This window comes from Bufo bufo, chromosome 5 (assembly GCF_905171765.1).
Source record: "Bufo bufo chromosome 5, aBufBuf1.1, whole genome shotgun sequence".
NCBI classification, from domain to species: domain Eukaryota; kingdom Metazoa; phylum Chordata; class Amphibia; order Anura; family Bufonidae; genus Bufo; species Bufo bufo.
Genome location: NC_053393.1, coordinates 439734478 through 439758421, shown reverse-complemented (window position 1 = coordinate 439758421; position 23944 = coordinate 439734478). Strand labels below are relative to the sequence as shown.

The window sequence follows — 23944 nt, the reverse complement described above, 5'->3', positions numbered from 1 at the left end:
AGTCTTGACGTTTCAGCTTGTGTGTCTTGTTCAGTGGTGGTCGTCTTTCAGCCTTTCTTACCTTGGCCATGTCTCTGAGTATTGCACACCTTGTGCTTTTGGGCACTCCAGTGATGTTGCAGCTCTGAAATATGGCCAAACTGGTGGCAAGTGGCATCTTGGCAGCTGCACGCTTGACTTTTCTCAGTTCATGGGCAGTTATTTTGCGCCTTGGTTTTTCCACACGCTTCTTGCGACCCTGTTGACTATTTTGAATGAAACGCTTGATTGTTCGATGATCATGCTTCAGAAGCTTTGCAATTTTAAGAGTGCTGCATCCCTCTGCAAGATATCTCACTATTTTTGACTTTTCTGAGCCTGTCAAGTCCTTCTTTTGACCCATTTTGCCAAAGGAAAGGAAGTTGCCTAATAATTATGCACACCTAATATAGGGTGTTGATGTCATTAGACCACACCCCTTCTCATTACAGAAATGCACATCACCTAATATGCTTAATTGGTAGTAGGCTTTCGAGCCTATACAGCTTGGAGTAAGACAACATGCATAAAGAGGATGATGTGGTCAAAATACTAATTTGCCTAATAATTCTGCACGCAGTGTATATAGCTCGATGATACGGGCCAATTATCAAGAACGAGCGTTCGTATTCCCGATAACTGGCCTGAAATTGTGCAGTCTAATAGGGCCTTATATGTGTATAGGAAGAGACCTGTATATCAAAGAGATCCAGACGTGGAGATGCCCAGATGAGTATTCTTCCCATTCCTGGCTCCGACCTAACTTCTCTGAAATGCTACAGAGCTTCAGATTAAAACATGGTTCTCTGTAAAGAGGGAGCCTGTCGGGATTGTATGCAGCATGAATCTACAGGCAGGTTCCTTCAAAGCAGTTGCACCCATATTAATGACAACTGAACCCCCAGAGTAACCTGGATGCTCCAGAATAGGTATTTACTAGAGTATTTATTCCAAAAGTAGACCTGTCTGTAGCCCTGGCTGACCGATGCTCTGTTGAATGAAATGCTTCACAGTAAAGAGTGGAAAACTTACAAGGTAATAACCAGGCTGTAAATATACAAGTTCACACCAACAGTTGCACAGAGAGTGCGGAGACAAGTGTGGAATGCACGGCAGAAGCTGTAACATTGCCTCGAGAGGAAAACCACCTCCGTACTTGACCTTCCAGACAGTTCCTCAGGCAGCTGGAGATCAAGACGGCTTTAACACGTTGAGCTTTGCACAGCATTGTCCAGATCCGCAGTTACTATCCTTCCTGGAATTGTTGTACCTTGTACTCCTCACATATTACTGGGAGGACTATGCCTTCCAGCCAAACTGCTCCAACCTCAAGGCAAGCAGAGACGTCTATGACATGAGCTAATGGAGAAAGTTAAAAGGGAAGGTGTTCTCTATATATATAGGCTCAAGGTTCAAGGCTCTCACAAGCGGTCCAAAACGGATCAGTTTGCATTGTAATGCATTCTGAATGGATAAGGATCGGCTCATAATGCATCAGTTTGCAGCGTTTTGGTGTCCGTCTGACAAAACTGAGCCAAACCGATAGAAAACGGATCCGTCCTCCATTGGTTTTCAATGGTGTTCAAGATGGATCTGTCTTGGCTATGTTAAAGATAATACAAACGGATCTGTTCTGAATGGATGCAGACGTTGCATTAGCTGAACGGATCCCTCCATGACAGATCCACACAAAACGCGAGTGTGAAAGTAGCCTAACTTTTGACAGTGATCTGGCGGTCTTCACTGTTCAGCGCAGTACTAAAAAAGGAAGATGTTCCTCACTCGCAGCACTGCCCTTACTGCCTCTCCCTTGGTAGGACCCCACCGATCTAGATAGATAACTTTTACCTACCGCAATACCCCTTTAACTCTAGGGTCAGTTTTTCCATAAATGTATGTTGAAAAAAATGTTTCTTTATAATTGCCCTACACAGTTAAAAAATAAATGACAGGGTGGGTTCACATCACGTTTTTCCCCATCCTTTTAACGTATACATTAAACGGATGCCTCAGACTGATACCTTACAGTGGCATCCGTTCCCCATAGGAGTTCCCTTGGAAAATAAAAAATAAAATAGTAACTGTATACTGGACTGCGCAGGATACAAGAACGCGGTGTGCTACATTTTTTTTGTAGGGTAAACGTTAAACGGAGTCAGAAAACGTGACGTGAAACCACCCTTACGCTTTAACTGATAAAAACTGCATTATTCCAACCTTTTCTTTCTTCTACTTTGTCTTTACCTTCTGCTGGAGAGGGGGTGAGCTGTGCGGGTATGTTCACGCGGCGGAAAATCCGACATGTCTTTGCCTTGGAATTTGCATCAGAAATCCTTAGCTGAAACTTGGATTTTCTGATGCATTTGCAACTGTACATGCTGCACATGTCCATAACATGCCTGCAAAACGAATACGCCGTATTCTTTCCGTATGGATCTTGCAAAACAAGGCTCCAAAGGCAGACGAAGCCCCTAATACTCCACTGCACAGAGCGCCATACGCAGTTCTAGAATACGTATGACTCTGCCGCGTGCACCGCGTCCAGATTGATAATGAACTTCTGCAAACTGGACATGTTTTCTGTCTCTTCAGGCCCTCCCAACAATAACTCAATTACCTGACAGACAAGGAGTTATGCTCGGCGCAGCCTATTAGCACATGACGTCCATTCAACACATAGTGTGCCGAGACGTAAATGATCCCAAATTAGAACAGCATGCCTGCAATCCACCCGAGCATCAGCAGTTCCCGAACTATACAGCATCGGCCGGCACGGGAATACACTCATCAAGAGCGGTCTTCATAGAAACGCTGCTTTCATTTAGACCTTTATAACTGAAACCTGGCTCTGAGCGATTCGCTTCTTGACAGTTATTGGTAAATCTCCTGGCAAAAAGGCCTGGAAAATATGCAGCAAGAAAGCCGCCCAGTATAAATCACAGTGCAATTGCTAACTTTTTAGACATTAAGTTTTCCATTACTATTTAACCCAAGCTGGGGAATGTATAGTAAATGGTGGCCTCCCTTAGAGACATCACCTCTGTTTAATGTCAAAAAATCGTCCATTTTTTATTTTTCGGTACAGCATTCACCCCAGGCATGGCTTAACAGTCAGTTTGCTATGGCAGGCCAAACAGGCTTCATAAGGCCCCAGACTGCCATATCAACCATTTAGAAGCCGTGGGGGTAAGGGTTCTCATTAGAGGAAAGACAGACTAGTGTTGAGCGAACTTGTGTTTTAAGTTCGGAGTCTAAAGTTCCGGTTATCGAAGTAACCCGTTATGGATTCTAAATTCCGTTATGGTCCGTGATAGTGGAATCAATAACGGGATACTTCGATAACCCGAACCCGAACTTCAGACGCCGAACTTAAAACACAAGTTTGCTCAACACTAACAGAGACCCAAACCTCTGAGGAGTTAAAAAGACTCTGGCACCAGTTTCATGGTGTCCTAAGGGCAACATAAACCAGTGACGGATACTTCGTAAAATGCTGGGTCACTTTCTTTAACTGAACCAGCCGATCTGCCAAAATCTAGCAAACCTTTAACCCCTTAGTGACCACCCATACGTGTTTTTACGGCGGTCACTAAGGGGCCTTAGGCTGGGCCGCCGCGTTTTTACGGCGGCCCAGTTTAAGCGCCGCGCCGCGCGGCTCCCCCGTGCAGCGGGGAGCGTGGACCTGGCTCTCACATGAGAGCCGGGTCCCTGCTCTAACAGCCCGGAACGGCAGGAGTGCCGATCCGGGTTGTTTAACCCTTTACATGCCGGGCGCAATGGCGCCCGCTGCATGTAAAGTGGTGACAGAGGGAGCGGACTCCCTCTGTCTCCCATCAGCACCCCGAAAATGCGATCGCGGGGTGCTGATGTGCTGGGAAGCTTACCTTGCTTCCGATGAGGGCCCGAGCCTGTCTTCAGTTACTTCCAGCAGGCTGTGCCTCTCTGGCGCAGCCTGCTGGTCAATGTTCGAATAGCATTGCTATTGAAATGCAATGCATTATAGAGATAATGCATTACATTTTAAAAGCAATCAAAATACTGTATATTATAGTCCCCTTGTGGGACTATTAAGTAGTAAAAAAAATAGAAAAAAAATACACATTTAATAAATAAAAAAAATTCCATAAAATAAAAAAATATGCCTTTTTTTCCATTGAAAATACGCTTTTCAATGAAAAAAATTGCAAAAAGAAAATATCCCCAATATGTTTGGTATTGCCGCGTCCGTAACGACCGGGACTACATAAATATTACATAAATTATCCCCTATGGTGAACGCCGTAAAAAATAAAAAATAAAAAAAGACAGAATTTCGAATTTATTCTTAGTTTCCACCGAAAAAAAACGTAATAACAAGCGATCAAAAAGCGGCATTTACTCCAAAATCATACCCATGAAAAATACAAGTTGTCTTTCAAAAATCAAGCCCTCACACAATTCCATATAAAAAAATAAAAAAAAGTTATGGGTCTTGTGAAGTGGCAATGCAAAATAATTTTTTGGGTTAATAAAAGGTGTTTTATTGCAAAAAAAAGTTGTAAAATGTAAACAAAATTATAAGTATTTAGTATCACTGTAATCGTACTGACCCAGAGAATAAAGATATTATGTTATTTGTACCGAAAAATGAAAGCCAAAAATGTATAATGTAAAAACGCAGTGGCAGTATTGCTATTTTTCCCCCATCTCCCTCCCAGAAAGAGTTAATAAAAGTTAATCAGAAAGTTATGTGTACCCCAAAATGGCGCCATTAAAAACTACAACTTGTCCCGTAAAAAACAAGCCCTCATAAAGCTATATAGATGAAAAAATAAAAAAGTTATAGCTCTTGGAACGAGACCATAAAAAAAGGAAGAAAAACGCTTGGTCATAAAGGCCCAAACAGGCTTGGTCACTAAGGGGTTAAAGGGATTCTGTCACCAGGATTAACGCTATAGCGATATTTATATGTGCCCATTAGTCTCCATGCCGGGTTTACAATGATCCCACTGTTTATGCTCTGTGTGTGTTAGATTCTTATAAAAACCGATCTTATTGATATGTAAATCACCTCTGTCAGGAGCCCAAGGGTTTATCCCACGATCTGTGGGAGCCCAGCCGCACCCATCGATCCGGAGCCCAGCACCGCCTACCACTTAATTTATTCACTCCACTATCCCTGACGTCAGTTTTTCTCAGTGCCGTAATCTTGCGCAGAGGGAGTCGGCGCATGCGCAGTTGACTCGTCGAAGCCGGTGCCAGTAGTCCACTGCGCCTGCGCGAGATTACGGCACTGAGAAGAACTGACGTCAGGGATAGTGGAGTGAATAAATTAAGTGGTAGGCGGTGCTGGGCACCAGATCGATGGGTGCAGCTGGGCTCCAACGGATCGTGGGACAACCCCTTGGGCTCCTGACAGAGGTGATTTACATATCAATAAGATCGGTTTTTATAAGAATCTAACACACACAGAACATAAACAGTGGGATCATTGTAAACCCGGCATGGAGACTAATGGGCACATATAAATATCGCTATAGCGTTAATCCTGGTGACAGAATCCCTTTAATGGAGACAAATCAGAAAGCAGCTTAGTAAGCAGATGAAAAATAGAAAAAACATTCAGGGCAAAGGTATCAAATCAAAGCCTTTAATTCCCTTTCTTACCAGCCTTGTGCATGCCAAGTGTTGAATACAGTAAAAAGTTCTGCTTTCATTCACCCCAGAACATGTTTAAAAAGGGAAATAATGAGCAAACCATGGACAACACCGAGTCTTCACTAAAACAGACACTAAATCAATGTCTAGACAGGGGCTTGCATAGTAATATATATAAATGATACATATGGGCAGTAATCTGAAATCTACTTTGATCAATGGTGATTTAGATTATAGCTTCTCCGAGTAACTGCTTGATCAAAAATGGGCAGTAATAACCGGATATTTCATTCATTTTGGTCACAATTCTGGCTTCAAAAAGTTGCAAAACAGGGACTTGTGACATTTCTACGCGGACGCTCCAGTTTTGAAAAGTGGGTGTGGTTTGCTATGTTAATTAGTTTGCCTCCAGAATTACCAGGTTGTCTCAATTTTGTTCCAGTAAAGGGGTGGGGTAGAAAGTGGAGTAACATCTCTAGATGCATCAAATTTACCTAACATCGTGCGACATTTGATCAATTTGGCCCAAATTACCGCAACGCAGATCCAAGCAAAACTGACTTTAAAAATTCCCAGAGGTGTTTAGTATCTACAGAAAATGCTCTGCTGAAAAACTGCATTTAAAATGACTGCTATATTTAGGCCAACTAGTGCTCCTGGAATTCCTCTTCTCGTCTCCTAATTTTAACTCAATTTGTCAAATCGCATCCGTGTCCCGGGAGAACAGCAGCAATAATTTCATTTCCATGCACAGGTTTAAAACTAAGCCTTTCCAGGTAAGAGTCAGTGTACAGGGAGCGGTAACACCAAATTAACACATTTGAACAGAGACCCAAGTGTTACAAGCCGACAGGGCTAACCACTGTGCCACCAGCTGTCAAACGCCATCACTTTTCTCAGTCTTTTCTTCTAAATGTCCTGGTCCCAAAAATGGGTAATTTTTTGTCCTCCTGGAAGAGGACAGGGCAGGGATGCTCCACACATGAAGTCAGACGTAGTCCTGGATGAGGACTCCCACTCCAGGGCTAAGATTAGAGGGAGGATGTCCTGTATGTCTTACGCCTCTTGCACACGACCGTATGGCTTTTCTGTATTTTGCAGCACGTTTTTCACTACTGATTCGTTTCAGTAGTGTTTACCCTTCCGTACCGTTTTGCCATTCCGTTTGTGATTCGTTTTTTGCGGATCGCAAATGGAAACATACAATAATGTTTAATTAGTAAGTACATAAAAAATTGGGCTGGGCATAACATTTTCAATAGATGGTCCCGCAAAAAGGGAACGGATATGGAAGACATACGGATGCATTCAGTATTTTTTTGCGGACCCATTGACTTGAATGGAGCCACGGATCATTATTTGCGGGCAATAATAGTTCTATCTTTCAGCGGAATGGAAATACGGAAATGGAATGCATACGGAGTACATTCAGTTTTTTTTTTTTTTGCGGAACCATTAAAATGAATGGTTCCGCATACGGACCGCAAACTGAATCCGCAAAAACAAAAAAAAAAGTGTGTGCGCAAGAGGCCTTAACCAGGGGATGGAATTTGAAGGGTTTTCTATAAGGGTACTTTCACACCAGCGTTGTTAGAATATCTTTTTTTTCTGGATCCGGATCCGCTAGACTTCTTCATTGAAATACCGGATCAGTCTTTCCTGTATCATCCAGAATAGTGGATCCGGTATTTATTTTTTTCAAAGCTAGAAAGAACGGCGCATGCGCATACCAGAAAGCCGGATCTGGCGTTAGGTGTAATTACACCTGCTCACCGCTGCAGATGCAACGGCCAGAAGGTAAACAGTGAAGAGGAGGCAGCGCTGGCACCGCGCTCACCTTCTCTTCAAACAGCTGATCGGAGGGGGTGTCGGGTGTCAGACTCCCGCCAATCTGATATTGATGACCTATCCTGAGGATAGATCATCAATAAACATAACTTGGACAACCCCTTTAATGCCGGATCCGGCAACTGCGGTAGTGTTCCGGGATTTTATCCGGAAAAAATACCGCAGCATGCTGCAGTATTTTATCCGGTCAAATACCGTACAATGGACGGAACGGAAGACATCTTGATGCATACTGAACAGATTGCTTTCCATTCAGAATGCATTGGGACAAAACTGTTGCGTTTTTTTCCGGTATTGAGACCCTTTACCGGATTTCAATACCGGAAAAGAATAACACAAATGTGAAAAGTACCCTAAGACGGGATTCTATGGGCCACATTCAACATACAGAGTTGTCCTACTTTGTTCATTTTGTCTTTTATGGTCTCAGGACGTGGCCGCTGAGAAAGGAATGAGGGCAACCAGTGACTGCATGGCTGCTGCCTACAGACGTTAATTAATAAGGAATTTATGAATACAATACGATAAAGTTCTAGTTTCTTTTACAATGTATTTTGTGAAGTCTTTAGCCATTATTTATCATGCCTTCATTCCAGAATTCTGGCTTCAAAAGGTTGCAAAATAGGGCTTTTTTGTCACTTTTTGCACTTGTGCAAATTTTTGAGACTTTTTGCATTTTTACACCACTCACTCCAGTTTTGGAATGTGGGTGAGGTTGTCTATGTTAAGGAGTTCGCCTCCAGATTTATCATTAACACTTTTTTAAAAGTCACAAAAAAGGTCACAATCTCACTCCAGCAGTAGGGTGAAGTAGGAAAACTGGAGTAGCTTTTCTAGACAATAATGTTAGGTTTAAAGGGGTTGTCTCACTTCTTCAAGTGGCATTTATCAGGTAGAGAAAGTGAATACAAGGCACTTACTAATGTATCGTTATTATCCATATTGCCTCCTTTGCTGGCTGGATTCATTTTTCCATCACATTATACACTGCTCATTTCTATGGTTACGACCACCCTGCAATCAGTGGTGGTCGCGCTTGCACACTTTAAGAAAAAGCATCAGCCCCTCTGGTGGCTGGGACCATGGGAGTGCGCATGGGTCAGCACTTTTTCCTATAGTGTGCAAGCACAACCACCACTGATAGATTGCAGGGTGGTAGTAACCATGGAAACGAGCAGTGTATAATGTGATGGAAAAATGTATCAAGCCAGCAAAGGAGGCAATATGGAGAATAACAATACATTAGTAAGTGCCTTGTATTCACTTTCTCTACCTGATAAATGCTATTTGCTTAAGTGAGACAACCCCTTTAAGGATAAGAAATTTGATAAATGTGGCATAAGGTAAACCAATGTAGACTCAAGCAAAACTGACCACATATTTCTCTCATGATAAATTCCACTCCCCATGCTGAGGATACCAATACATTTCTCTTCTCACTACTACTCATGGTGCCTAAGGCATGTACAGCTAGGACCACGCTCACTTTCATGATGGCATATTAGAAGCAAAATGCCAGAAGGGATGAACATCACAGAAGAGTCTTCTCACACTAGCAGTCAATTTAGAGAATGCTTAAAAAGGGAACCTGTCATCGGGATTTTGTGTATAGAGCTGAGGACATGGGTTGCTAGACGGCCGCTAGTACATCCGCAATACCCAGTCCCCAAAGCTAAAAAAAACGATTTAATACATATGCAAATTAACCTTAGATGAGTCCTGTCCCTGAGAGGAGTCCAGCGTGAAGGAGCCCAGCACCGCCACGCATCCTCAGAATCTCTTCCTTGCTCGACGTCAGAAAGCTAGAGCGCCGTAATCTCGCTGTGTGCGAGCTAGAGCATGCGCAGTTGGTTCCCTGGGGCTGATGCAAGCACATGGAAGGAACACCATGACTACACTGCGCATGCGCTAGCTCACGCATCGTGAGATTACGGCGCTCTAGATTTTTGACGTCGGGGAGCAAGGAAGAGATTTTGAGGATGCGAAGCAGTGCTGGGCTCCTTCACGCTGGACTCATCTCAGGGACAGAACTCATCAGAGGTTAAATTGCATATGTATCAAATAGTTTTTTTTACACAATAAAAGCACACAGAGCTATGGGGACTGGGTATTGCGGATGTGCTAGCGGCCATCTAGCAACCCATGCCCTCAGCTCTATACACAAAATCCCAACGACGGGTTCCCTATAAGGTATTTATGACTCAGGGAACAGAATACAAGTTCTTCATCCTAGGAACGGTATGTGCGTTAACCTCTGTACACTGCAATTATACTACTCAGCACAAATATGGTAGATATATATATATATATATATATATATATATATATATATATTTATTTATTATGCTCTGCATTGGATTCACAGGATAGTCAAAGCCACACTGAAATACAACCTTTAAAAAGGTATCCACACACCTTTAATAGCTGTACAGCAAATGCTTGTTATGCTGACTGATTCCTTCCAAATCCACCAAACGCCCAATTCGGTAAGACGAGCATGCATTGCCAGAGGGGAGAGGAAAGTAAAATGTATGTATGCTGAAATCCAATGCCTGACATGAGATCTGCCATCCGGGGAGATGTCATCAATATCAGATCGGTGAGGGTGTGACACCCGGCACCCCCGCAGATTAGCAGTATGAGGTGACGGCGCAGGCTGTTCTGCTGCTGTATGTCTATGGGAGTAAAGCAGCAGAGCAGGCCGAGAGAAAGGAGACTGCAAATACGCACAGCGCGCGCGGTCTACCCAAACAGCTAATTGGCAGGGTTGCCAGATGTCGGACGACGATCTGAGGATAGGTCATCAATATGAAAAAGCCCGGACTACCCCATTAAAGGGGTTGTGTTAATTCAGACAGTGGCATTTATCTTGTAGAGAAAGTGAATACAAGGCACTTACTAATGTATTGTTATTATCCATATTCCCTCCTTTGCTGGCTGGATTCATTTTTCCATTACATTATACACTGCTCGTATCCATGGTTACGACCACTATGCAATCCATCAGCAGTGGTCATGCTTACACACTAGGGTTTAATTGACTGGGAGGCCAGGTATGCGATACGGCTGGCACCCGCAGCCTACATTTGTATTAATGGTTTAATTATAGCCATTGGTGGCGCCCCACCCCCACCACCAGTATTATATTCATTTGTGGCAGTGGCCACAGGGTCCCCTTCCCTCCTCCTCAGTATCTTCATTGGTGGCAGTGGCAGCTTCTGTCCCCAGCAGTGACATTACGGGGCTCCGATCGGTTACGATGGCAGCCAGGACGCTACTAAAGCCTTCCATGGCTGCCCTGATAAGCTCCCTGCTGCTGTGTGCACAATGCACAGGGCAGCAGGGACAGTGTAAAGTCCTGTTCACCCTAATAGAGCTCTATTAGGGTGAATAGGACAAGGGTTCTAGGCTAATAGTTATTAAATAAAAAGTAAAAAAGAAATTAATAAAAAATGTTAAAAAAATATATATTTTTTAAAAACACCAAAATATTAAAAGTTTGAATCATCCCTATTCCAATTTTACATATAAAATATTGTGGGGATTCGCTCTGGTAGACAGGGTATGCGGACGCAGTACAGAGGCAAATTACCAGTTCTTAATTGTGTTTATTTACACATAAGGCAAAAACAAAATGTCACTTTGCAGTCTTTGTGTTAGTTCACACACAATGGAAAGTCCACATAGCAAAAATCACCTTGTTGGCAGTTCTTTTGTCACCTTGTCCCCCCAAAAATAGGATAGGACTGTTTTATTATGGGCCAAACGTTAGTACTTTTTTTGGGTTTTATTTTTCGACATTCCGCTCTGGAGGCGGACACCAAAACGCTGCCTGCAGCGTTTTGCTGTCTGCTTGACGATACTGAGCCAAACCGCTCAGTCCTGGCACACAATGTAAGTCAATGTGGCACAATCTGGCACAATAGAAAATGGATCCGTCCTCCATTGACTTTCAATGGAGTTCATGATGGATCCGTCTTGGCTATGTTACAGATAATAAAAACGGATCCGTTCATGATGGATGCATGCAGTTGTATTATTGTAACGGATCTGTTTTTGCAGATCCAAGACGGATCCGCCCAAAACGCGAGTGTGAAAGTAGCCTAAACCGTTATATGACGAATCCTACTGTAAGGCCTCTTTCACACGGGTGTTGTGGGAAAATGTGCGGGTGCGTTGCGGGAACACCCGCGATTTTTCCGCGCGAGTGCAAAACATTGTAATGCGTTTTGCACGCGCGTGAGAAAAATCGCGCATGTTTGGTACCCAAACCCGAACTTCTTCACAGAAGTTCGGGCTTGGGATCGGTGGTCTGTAAATAGTATTATTTTCCCTTATAACATGGTTATAACGGAAAATAGCATTCTGAATACAGAATGCAAAGTAAAATAGCGCTGGAGGGGTTAAAAAAAAAAAAAATATGTTTAACTCACCTTAGTCCACTTGATAGCGCAGCCGGCATCTGCTTCTGTATTCTTTCTTTAGGACCTGGGTAAAGGACCTTTGATGACGTCACTCCGGTCATCACATGGTACGTCACATGATCTTTTACCATGTTGAATCACCATGGTAAAAGATCATGTGACGTACCATGTGATGACCGGAGTGACGTCATCAAAGGTCCTGTAACTGTATTTAATGCTCACCATAGGTCCTTCAACAAAGGAGACACAAGGAGATGCCGGACTACGCGAGCAAGTGGACTAAGGTGAGTTAAATTATTATTATTATTTTTTTAACCCCTCCAGCGCTATTTTACTTTGCATTCTGTATTCAGAATGCTATTATTTTCCCTTATAACCATGTTATAAGGGAAAATAATAATGATCGGGTCTCCATCCCGATAGTCTCCTAGCAACAGTGTGTGAAAATCGCACTGCATCCGCACTTGCTTGCGGATGCTTGCGATTTTCACGCAACCCCATTCACTTCTATGGGGCCTGCGTTGTGTGAAAAACGCTGAATATAGAGCATGCTGCGATTTTCACGCAACGCATAAGTGATGCGTGAAAATCACCGCTCATCTGAACAGCCCCATAGAAATGAATGGGTCGGTATTCAGTGCGGGTGCAATGCATTCAACTCACGCATCGCATCCGCGCGGAATACTCGCCCGTGTGAAAGGGGCCTAAGTGACTTCACAGTCCGCCACTGGCCTTCCATCTGAGTACACATTTTCCATCTGCTTCCCAACTTTCCTTCACAGCTCTATGCCCAAAAACCTACAGAGACTCCAAAAGGGTCAAGCAATCTTAAAGCAGTGGAAAATTAACACAATCATCTTCAGCCTCAAATAAGATATTTTACGAAAAAGCAAATAACGTATACCTATCTCCATACTTTGATATAACAGTGCAGAGGACGAGGTATGCAAGGGGGAAGTGAACGCACGCCAGTACTAAGCTTTATTAAAGGGCATGTTTCAACAGGACGGTGAGCCTACAGAACAGGTGAAAATGGTGACCTTGTAGCCGTTACAGTGGAAACCCTTGTGGGGAATGGCAGGCAGTTCCCTCATCCTCGCTTTCTAAAATAGCTGAAATTCTATCAAGGTCACACAAGCCTGCAAGGGTGAACAAAACAAGCGCGACAAGCCTTTGTAGGAGCTTTACAGATTGCATTATAGCTAGGCTCTGGAGGCGATACAAGCATTTTCTGCTAGCTCTAAAATGATGTGATCAGGGACTGGTAATATTGTGATGCCTGCCTCAAAAAATGGGAGGTTTCCCGCTTGGACCCACAATTTAAAAGACATGTTAAAGGGGTTTTCCCATCACAGACAATTGGGGCATATCGCTAGGATATGTCTCCATTGTCGATAGGTGTGGGTCCCACCTCTGGGACCCGCACCTACAGCGAGAACGGAGTGGGGAAAGGTGGTGGAGGGCACACTGAGCATGTGCAGACGCCCTCCACTCATTTCTATGGGGCTGCTGAAAATAGCCGAGCACCGGCTCGACTATTTCCGTTGGCCCCCGTAGAAATTAATGGGAGCAGTGGCCACGCAAGCGCGGTGCACTCCCCATTCACTTGTATGGGGAGAGCGCTTGGCAGTGGCCGGACTTTGGGAAACCTGGGGTCCTTCAGCCACCACTCTCCCCACTCTGTTCTCGGTGTTGGTGCGGGTCCCAGAGGTGGGACCCACAACTATCAGACAATGTGGGCATATCCTAGCGATATGCCCCCCATTATCTGTGATGGGAATACCCCTTTAGGCATTAATTTCACCAATTAGAATCTAAAGAGAACCTGGCAACACCATTTCCTAATCAGCCTATATACCACTGTTTTCCCATGCTGTATGCCAAGAGAAATGCAGTCATAGCGTCATTCTTGGGAGAAGAGTCAAGCTATCCATGACCCCCCCCCCAAATCTAAACAAGCTTACTTTACGTAAATGACAGCTGATCGCATCCCCAATCACACATGAAATCCTGCGCATGCGCAGTAGTATCACTCACAGATTCGTCCCTCTTACAGCCCTCTGGTTTCCAGAGTCATTTGCAAGGGTGATGATTTGTGCACCAGAGCCAGCAAGCAATGGGATTCTACCCCAGACGTCAGGGATACAAACACAGGCAAATCAAATATGGAAAGCAGAGCCCAGTCCTGGCGTCATACCGCATCTAAGGCTATGTTCACATCTGCATTGACGGCTCCATTAGGATCCTCCGTCACAATGTTCATCAAAAATAGGGGAGAAAAAGTCCTGCTAAAAAGAAAAAAGTTCTCCTGAACGGAAAACCAAACGGATTCCAGTATAGTCAATGGGATCGGTTAGGTTCTGTTTGGGTCAGTTATTTCAGCTCTGCTGCTCCTATAACGGAACAGAAAGCGATAGCACTAATGTGAACGTAGCCCAGGACGCAGTGCTGATGACCGGCTCCTTTCAAGTAGAATAACATTTTCCCGGTGCTTATGAAGAACTATACAAACACTGACCTGAAAGTTAACGTCTTCCTTCTTGAAAATCAGTGCCCGAACTTCATCCGGATCGCCATTAAAAATTGCTTGAACCAGGGGAGGCTGTAAAAGAACAGAAACACAAATAATTATTCTATGCTGGAAAATAAAACAAGTTCCAGAAAACTGCTCTAAAATACATACAATTCAGTGATTACTCAGACCTTGGAAAAGGTCCTACAAGCAGCAAAAATCAGAAACCCTCATGAAATATATGCAGATTTTACGGAAATTAAGTCAAAATCTGCCACGGATTATTCCGATACATGTGAATGTACGCAGAGGTGTATTGTAAGCCTCAGTGACCACAGTAACTTCCAACCAAGCCGAAGCTTAAAATGTAGGCAAATGTGGTGTAGAGTGCTGTAACTATGGAAACCATATAACAACATGCAAATATTTACCATGTACGTGGCAATATAGAGTTAAAGATCGGCAGTCCGCAGCTATAGTAATACAAATGTTTAACAAGCGAAGAAAAAAAGGGTTTATTCTGTGGTTTGCCACGAGGCTCCCAGGCCTCATGGAAACATTCCTTCCAGCCCAGAACACAGGCTTTAAACAGACGAAATAGTGAAGTGTGACAAGGTTTCCATGGCTATAAATGTCCTACAGGCTTCTATCCAATGTTCGTCTTACAGAAGTATGGTAAAGGCATCAATTAGCGGATTGCAGTAAAAGAAAAACATGCAGCAATATATAGTCAAGCATACAAAAGATGGGCTTAAATACGGGTCTCTGTAAACCTTCACAAAAAAAAAAAAAAAATGATATACATAGAAATTGCCTCTTCAGTACTCTTACTTAAAGGGGTTGTGTTACTTCAGCAAGTAGAATTTATCAAGCAGAGAAAGTTAATACAAGGCACTTACTAATTGTCCATATTGCTTCCTTTGCTGGCTGGATTCATTTTTCCATCACATTATACACCGCTTATTTCCATGGTTATGACCAGCCTGCAATCCACCATAGGTGGTCGTGCTTGCACACTATAGGAAAAAGTGTCGGCCTCTCGGGTTGCCGGGACCGTGGCAGCGCACATAGGGCTGGTGTTTTCAATGAATCCAGCCAGCGAAGGGGGCAATATGGACAATTACAATACATTAGTAAGTGCTTTGTATTAACTTCCTCTACATGATAAAGGATATTTCCTGATGGATTTAGCATATTTGTCTGATCCCCTTTTTTTGCGAATTGCGCTCAGAGCCATTTCACTCTAAGAGTCCACACACAAAAAAAAACAAAAAAAAAAAACACAGCACATGGATGTCATCGTATATCCGTTCGAGCACTTTCTAGTACATGTCCTATTCTTGTCCGTACTGTGGGCAAGAATACTCATTTCTAGCAGTGGTAGTGTACACGGACGGTATTTGGATTTTGCAGACCCCTTGGTTTATGGACAGCAATATGCAGGAGGTTGTGTGCATGAGCCAGAAATGCATCCAAAAAAGCTGAGCGACATGTGAAATGGCCACCAATAAAGTTCAGACAGGGGCTGACATCCAGCTTTCCTAGTTTTCCAGACTTGTACTACTAGCTACAAAAAGGACAGCTTCTCTGTAGGTCAGGGATCAGAAACCTTTGGCACTGCAGGGGGCGTGAAACTACAACTTCCAGAAAGCACGCTTAGTTGGCGACTGCTCCATTCACTCCTGTGGGAGTTACATTCTGGGAATTGTAGTTTCAGAAGAGCTGGATCGCAGGAGGTTGCCGATCCCTGTTCTAGCTAAAACCGCGCTCATGCAGGGTATCGCCAAGCTTCCCAGGAAACGTAGAAATGGAGGAATACTATTTTGAACCATTCCTGTAGTTTACCTGCGATTTTTTTTCAGTCCTACGGAGACTAGGCTAATCACATTTGCAGTTTGTCATGGAGACTGAAAGTAAATTGAAGCACAACCACAGTCGCTAAACCCCAGCCTTACCAGCATAGCCTTAGGAGGTGGAGGACGATAGGGATTTCCATAGCGCGGTAACTTGGAGGGAAAGCTAGGGGACTCATCCTCCCCCTCCTCCAAGACCACAATACACACGCGGCTCATTCGATCTGGCTCTCTCTCGTGTGCTACTGAAACTGGAAAATAATGGCAGCAAGCCCACTCATGTCTTCACTCTATTCCGAGCCTCAAAATCATTATCAAAAAACTAAGAAAACTCCTTAATGACATCTCAGTTGATATAGAAAAAAATAATAATAAAAAATCAATACATAAAAAACTAAAACTACATCACTAATAAAACCAGGTAATATCCGGTGTATTCAGTGCAATATCTTGTAGACCACTGCAATGACACAAATCTGTAAAGCAAGCAAACATCCAGGGAGATGCAAGGAGGTTCTTTTCTGAGATGATAATCTAGGAAACAATTCAATAAGCGGCCATAAAAGTCTTCTTCACTTATTAATCAGGAGGAGGGGGGGGGGGGGGCAAAAAGAGTCAGTGCCCCCTGCAAGGTCAGTCACTAAACCAGACTAGTCAGCGCTTTCATGGCTGTGACAATTGCATCCTGCTGAATCAACCTTGGGTTTCTCAGATTATCCAAAAAGGGGTTTTCATTCATGGTCTTGCTTTTTTTCAAATCCGGGCGTTGGAATTCGATGGATAATCCGGCGGACCAAATCCCCGCTCTACAGAACAAGGAACAATGAAGCCCAAAGTGGGGAGCGCTCCGTCACTTCACTTGTGATGACTCAGACCACAAGGGAGCTGGGTACTCGTGGAGAAACGCTGCCGGCTAAATCCCAAAAGTCCCACATGACAGGAATACAGAGGATGTGTTTACTTCATTACGCCAGCCACGAGAAGCAGAAGCTAGGAATCGCCCCGAGCCCAGCTGTCAAAGGTTCTGCCACGCTAAAGCTTCGGAGGGGACTGCAGCACTTCAATTCACCTGGAGTTCGCAAAGTAGCACCCAGAGGCAAGGAGGCAACCTTTGTAATCCTCAACCAGAGCGGGCGTCCCTTTGCCCTTTAACGTGCAAACTGCTTCATTCTTCATGTCCCCATAAGCATCACACACTATTTAATAGGCTTTCTTTCGGCATCGCTGAATGACTCCTTTGTTGAGGAGATGCTTCTGCAGAGTCCTCGGCGAAGAGGTGGCTGGTAAGAGAGCAGAAGCAGCAGCCTCCAGCTGTACACACTGCAGAGCTGCAGAATGAAATGCCTAGTAATCACACGCTACCAGGAGCCTGAAGCCACCGCACTGGGTGAACCAGTAACTTCCTGTACCGAGGAGGGGCTTCGGCCCCCATTCTGCAGCGCTCACCAACAACATTGGTGGTTTAGTGACTAATCTGCATCCAGTGGGAGGGGGCACACTTTACGACCGAAGTTTCAACATTTTTTCCACGAAGATAAAATGGTACATTTGCCGTTAACCAGGACCAGCTTCAGCGAGGACTCTCTCAGTGCCACATGTGAAAGCAGTTATATAAGCAGGGCATGCCATTCACAGGATAAGCCCGGCTATTATCTCCTCAAAAAAAAAAAAAACTCCAAATCTCCAAGAATAGAAAAATAAGATCAAGCCGGGATTAAATGTTGCATTCTGGACGCCAGTCACATATGTTCAACAAAAGACCTGCTTATACAACGGCCCCAGGGGTATAAACTAGTCGGGGGAGGGGTACAGAGACCGCGTGCATGAGCAGCGCCCACCAGATTATGTCTGGGGGTCTGACAGATGCTAGATTTTTTTTCTTTTTCTAGCTCTCAGGAGCTGTGATTCAGCATTCCTACACTCCCGAAAGGCAAATCTGATACATTCACAGTGTTTTTGGTCAGTGTTTGATCAATGATTTCCATCAGTAATTGTAAAATCAGGTGCCGGTCAGGAACACAGAACAGGTGCAGATCTTTCCCTTAGGCCTCTTGCACACGAACAACCACCGTGAGGCAGCCGCAGCGGATCACGGACCCATTCACTTCAATGGGTCCGCAAATCCGGAGATGCGGAACGGAAGTACGGGACGAAACCCCACGGAAGCACTCCGTAGTGCTTCTGTAGGGTTCCGTTCCATTCCGCATCTCCAGATTTGTGGACCCATTGAAGCGAATGGGTCCGCATCCGTGATGCGGAATGCACACGGAACAGTGCCCGTGTATTGCAGATTTGCAAATGTGATCTGCAATACTGCCACGGAGCGCACATATTTGTGGGAAAGAGGCCTTACACCTCATCTCTGTAGCCTCCACTCCTGGTTTCGGCACACAATCACTGACTGTATAAATTAGGGCAGGGATGCCCAACCTGCAGCGCTCCAGCTGTTGTAAAACTACAACTCTTATCCATGCCCTGCTGTAGGCTGTCCAGGCATGCTGGGGGTTGTAGTTTTGCAACAGTTGGATGGCCGCAGGTTGGGCATCCCTGAATTAGGGTATCCGGACGTGTGCATCCCGCAGGCCCTATTGTAGAACCCTATACTTGTGCTTCAAAATGGACAAGAATAGGATGTGTTCTATGATTTGCAGAATGGCCGCACGGATGATATCAGAGTGCTGTCCGTATTTTTAGCAGCCCCATAGAAATAAATGGGTGCACGAGCAAAGCTCAAAAATGCAGACTGGACACAGACCGAATATACGGTCATGTGAATGCACCCTGAGCGCTTACGCTGAAGCTCTGCTGCACAGCACATGTTCCTATAACACATCCGTCGTTGTTGTCAAATTTTAGAAATGGCTTCCTTCAAACCAGATACAAAGTAGGGGTGAGTGGATGACCGGCACACTCTCATTGGCATCATCATGTAAAGTTACCACATCAGTAGTATCCACATAATTTTTTTGCCAATTCATCATCGACTCCTACACATTCTGGAGGTCCCTTTTAATCCCTTTAGCCACCGTGATGCATTGCTGTGCCGAGCCCTCCCCATACTTGGTGTGTGCGCGCGCTATCTGTATAATACAGCAGACACCCGGCCACAATGACGCCAAAACTGGTCATTTACCCCTCAGATGCTGCGTTCAATAGGGATCGTGGCATCTGTGAGGTTAGGGAGAAAATGACTTTCTCAAAATCTTATTTTTTTTAAAGTAGTAAAACAAAACAAAAAAAATATACCAATTTGGTGTCGCCGCAATAGTATTAAGTTAGTCATGTCATTTTTTGCGCACAGTGAACATCATAATATCAAAACCCTAAAAACCTTGACGGAATTGTCTTTTCAATTTAACCCAACAAAGTATTTTTTTCCCCCGTTTTCCAATACAAGACATGGTCAAATAAATGGTTCCACTAAAAAATACATCTTATCCCGCAAACTTTAATCCTCATATGGTTATACGAAAGTAAAATTAAAAATGTTCTGGCTATTGGAACATGGGAGAATATCCTAGTGTAGATTAAGAATGGGGCTACACAGTGATTTGACTGACGTCACGCATGTCCAAACACCCCTGTGTAGCAGAGCAGCCATTGCGACTCCATTCACATCAATGTATGCCATACACCAGGGCTGTGGAGTCGGTAGATAAATGTTCCGACTCCGACTCCTCAGTTTTATGTACTTCCGACTCCGACTCCTCTGTATTAATATGCGAATGTATTTTATACATTCCTTGAGGGAAAGAAACGCAACCTACCACAGGACTACTGGCTGGGAAGCCAACAGTCTACTGTATTGCACAGTTTAAGCAAAAGACAAACACAATGAAAACAAAGGAGGATTCAGGAAGGGGCATTTATTCTAAAACATGATTTTCCTAGGAGAATCCCATAGTCATGTTTAAAGTTTAAGCTAACAATCAGAGTTTACAAGTTTTTATAGCCTTAGCTAAATGACAGCAGTTTTTCCAATGGTTTACAGCTTCAGTCTTGAACTATTGGCCCTCCATTCCCTTCACTTATACAAGTGTCTCACTCTCTAGTCCTGCAAAAAACATATTTATTTAATCCCTTATCAGTGAGAGGCTAGGTTACACATGGACGCTGCGCTGCCTCTAAAAGCAGAACACAACACTATGGAAAGTATAAGTATTGCAGCTCCTAATTGTGCGTTGCGTGCCATATAGTGAAGCACATGAAAAGCATGCTTCTTCACGGTCACTTAACGTGTTCGTTTTGCGGTTACGTGAGGCACTGCATGCATTGGTCTTTATTCTTACAGTAGAGAAGTCATTAATTATAACTTTTTGTGAATTGGGACATTTAAACTTGTTTTTTTTAAATTCCAATCTAAATTTAGTAGGAGTCGGTGCATTGTTTGCCGACTCAGACTCCAGGTACCCAAAATTTCCCCCGACTCCGACTCCACAGCCCTGCATACTACAGCGAAGGTCGTCACAGCCAAGATCGCCGTGTAGCACCAAGCCTTCAAATGTTTTCTTTAAAGGGGTTTTCCAGGAGCTAAACATTGATGACCTATGCTCCAGATAGGTTATCAGTATCAGGCTGGTCGGGGTCCTAGTCCTGGCAACCCTACCGATCAACTGTTTAAAGGGGCTGCAGCATTCGAATAAGTGCTACATCCATCCTCTTCATACTTACCAAGCACAGTACAGTACATTGCATAGCGTCTACGCTTGGCAGCTGAACACCTTTAAAGGGGCTGTCCGGGTTCAGAGCTGAACCTGTACATAATCCCCTTTTTTACCCAGGCAGCCCCTCCGAGATGAGCATCAGAGCATTTCATGCTGCGATGCTCTCCTTTGCCTTGTGCTGTATCGCGCAGGGCAAGGGCTTTTTGTTTTGTTTTTCCAGGTAGGGGCTGTGTGTTTTAGGCTACTTCCACATTAGCGTTTTTCCGGCAGGGTTCAGAAAAATGTGTTATGAACGGATCCGGATGTATTATCTTTAACATAGCCAAGACGGATCCGTCATGAACTCCATTGAATGTCAATGGGGGTCGGATCTGTTTTCTATTGTGTCAGAGTTAAATCCGTCCCCATTGACTTGCATTGTGGGTCATGACGGATCTGTCTTGCTCAGCATCATGAGAATGGAACGGAATGCATTTTGGAGCATTCCGTTCTGTTCAGTTACATTTTGTCCCCATTGACAAAGAATGGGGACATAACGGAAGCATTTTTTTTCCGGTATTGAGACCCTATGACGGATCTCAATACTGGAAAATAGAAAGACCCACCCATCTGTGCCGGTGACGTCACTGGGATCACTGCTAGGTGGAAGCTTCTGCCTAGCTTACCTATGGAGAGCACGGTACGTCACCGGATCTAATGAAAAAGCCCTTGTCTGCACGATTCAGCACAGGGCAAGGGAGATGCTCATATCAGAGGGGCTTCCTGGGTGAAAAAGAGGATATGTCTGGGTTAAGCTCTGAATCCGGACAACCCCTTTAACTTGAATGGGACTGATCTGCAGAAAGGCATGGAGTCACACTCCAGACTGCAGCACTTGCCCGAGTGCTCTGCCTCCTACCAACAGGTGGAAATGAGGGGGGAGGAGTGATATATATATATATATATATATTATATTGTGAGACAGTGACAGGTCTCACTCAGGTTAGAGGCAAGGAAGGGGTGGATAGTGTGGTCCACACCCCTGTTCCACCACAGGCGAGAGAAGCTGGAGGTAATCAACCTGGCATAAGGCACCTCCCAGAGTGTCAGAAAGGGGGGGGGGGGGTGTTACCTGTGGACAGAGGCCTGGAGGCTCTGTCTGTGTGGTCTCAGCTGGGCAAGGCTGAGGGACCACGAGGCTAAGTGACAGCCTGGAATTTGGGGGACGCAGTGACGCCTGTGGTACAAGGGCCACAAGGTCAGAGTCGGGAGGACTGCTGGACCACAATCTCCCAAAGGGACTTGCGTTTGCTACAGCTTGGAGGCTGCTGGGCTAGCTGAGAAAGCTGCATGTTGTAACCGTGTCTGAACAGCACTCTATAGGTGAGTCAGGGATTCTGCACGATGTTTAGTTAGAGCCCAGCCGGGCAGACCCCGGAGAAGAGCTAACCCCCTACAATATAAATATAAATATATATATATATATATATATATATATATATATATATATATATATATATATATATATATATCCCGAAACACAGAGAAAATAGTTGGTGAGGCTGTCTCATTCATTCAGCCCATCAGAAGCCTACTGTATACAAAACTCCAAAACTGTGCGTGCTGTCTACAGATGGGTGTCTTTAGAAGACACAGACTTACAAGGTAAGCACCTATAGGTGGCACTACAAGGACCCATTTTGCATGTATAAACGGATACCTTTCTGTGATGAGAAAGGAGATCCTCTCATCCACAAACATCCTGAATGCTCAGGTCTGACATCAGCAAGGTAGACTCATGGGCCCTGATTTATCACACCTTCACTCCAGACTTCTGGCTTCAAAATGTTGCAAAACTTGAGACTTCTTGCATTTTTACACCGCTCACTCCGGTTGTGGGTGGTAAAAGTGGTCGTGGTTTGCTGTGTTAATGAGTTTCACTCCAGATTTATCTCTGAGGCTTTTTTTTCTCACTCCAATAGGAGGATGGAGTAGGAAAACGGCTTAGGTTTAAGGAGAAGAGAAATTCATCCGACAATCTGCGACATTTGATAAAAGTACGCCAACGCAGACTGAAGCAGAACTGATTTCAAGTATTGCCCTCATGATAAATTTTCCCCTGGAGTCGGCCTGGTACCTGGAAACATATGATTAGTGCCAAGCTGTAAAATGATCAGGAAACGGTGATATCATTTTACTTGCCAAAACGTACCCAACATACAGAGGCCAGAGCCAACATAACTGTCCTGTCGTAACCTTTTCCGAGCTTACAACCAAAATGAACACAGATGTTTAAAGGTGTATGCACAGCAGCCGTTACTAGTTACATAGTGGAGATGGGTGAGAAAGAGGACATAGATGGATGGATGGAAGGATAAATCCTAATTCTGCTTCCCCTCTACTGACCAGAGAAAAGCAAAGAAAAATTTATGGGGTTATACAGTAAAATATTATTGATGACCTGTATTATTATTGATGAGCTGTTTGGAGAGGTCGGTGCTCAGTAAGTAGGTTATCAGAATTTCCTGGATAACCCCTTTAAGAGGACCTGTCACTGGTCCTGACATAATATTAGTACCTGGTAGTGTTGGGCATGATCAGTACATGTCCTTCTGCTAATTTTCTTTCTCAGATCGGCTGCTCTGTTGGGGCGCTGTGCCCCCCGTTCTCTTTTGCCGCCATGTACGCTAATTAGTGTAATCGGCACAGTGAGGAGGAGATGGCCGTGTTCCTCAGGGGCGTCTCCTTCTCCCTGGCTGTGAGCTGTTCAATCACAGCAGAAAGAGTCACAGCCAGGGAGACAAAAAAAAAACTGGCTGTGATTAGACCACTCGCAGCCAATTAACCGCTCACCGTTAATTAGCGTACAGGGAGGCAAAAAAGAACTAGGAGCACAGCGCCCCAACGGAGCAGCCAATCTGCAAACAAAATAAAAATTAGCGCAGGGACATGTACTGATCACGTTGTACACTACCAGGTACTAAAATTGTACTGTCAGGACCATGGAAA

General features: G+C 44.3%; 1 protein-coding gene across 9 annotated transcripts in view; it reads right to left on the bottom strand.

The window, feature by feature from the left end:
• ANKRD28 (ankyrin repeat domain 28) overlaps positions 1-23944 on the bottom strand; it is a 170843-nt gene that overhangs the window by 97336 nt on the left and 49563 nt on the right. For 3 of the 9 annotated variants that reach the window (XM_040433547.1, XM_040433548.1, XM_040433553.1), the window contains exons 1-2: positions 16395-17612; positions 14446-14529 (exon numbers count right to left, since the gene is read on the bottom strand). In XM_040433547.1, the coding sequence (XP_040289481.1) occupies positions 14446-14529; positions 16395-16511 (201 nt within the window). In that variant the 5' untranslated portion in view covers positions 16512-17612. Of the gene's footprint in view, positions 1-14445; positions 14530-16394; positions 17616-23944 lie in introns of those variants that run through there. The other 6 variants (XM_040433549.1, XM_040433554.1, XM_040433555.1 and 3 more) reach the window with 5 other exon arrangements.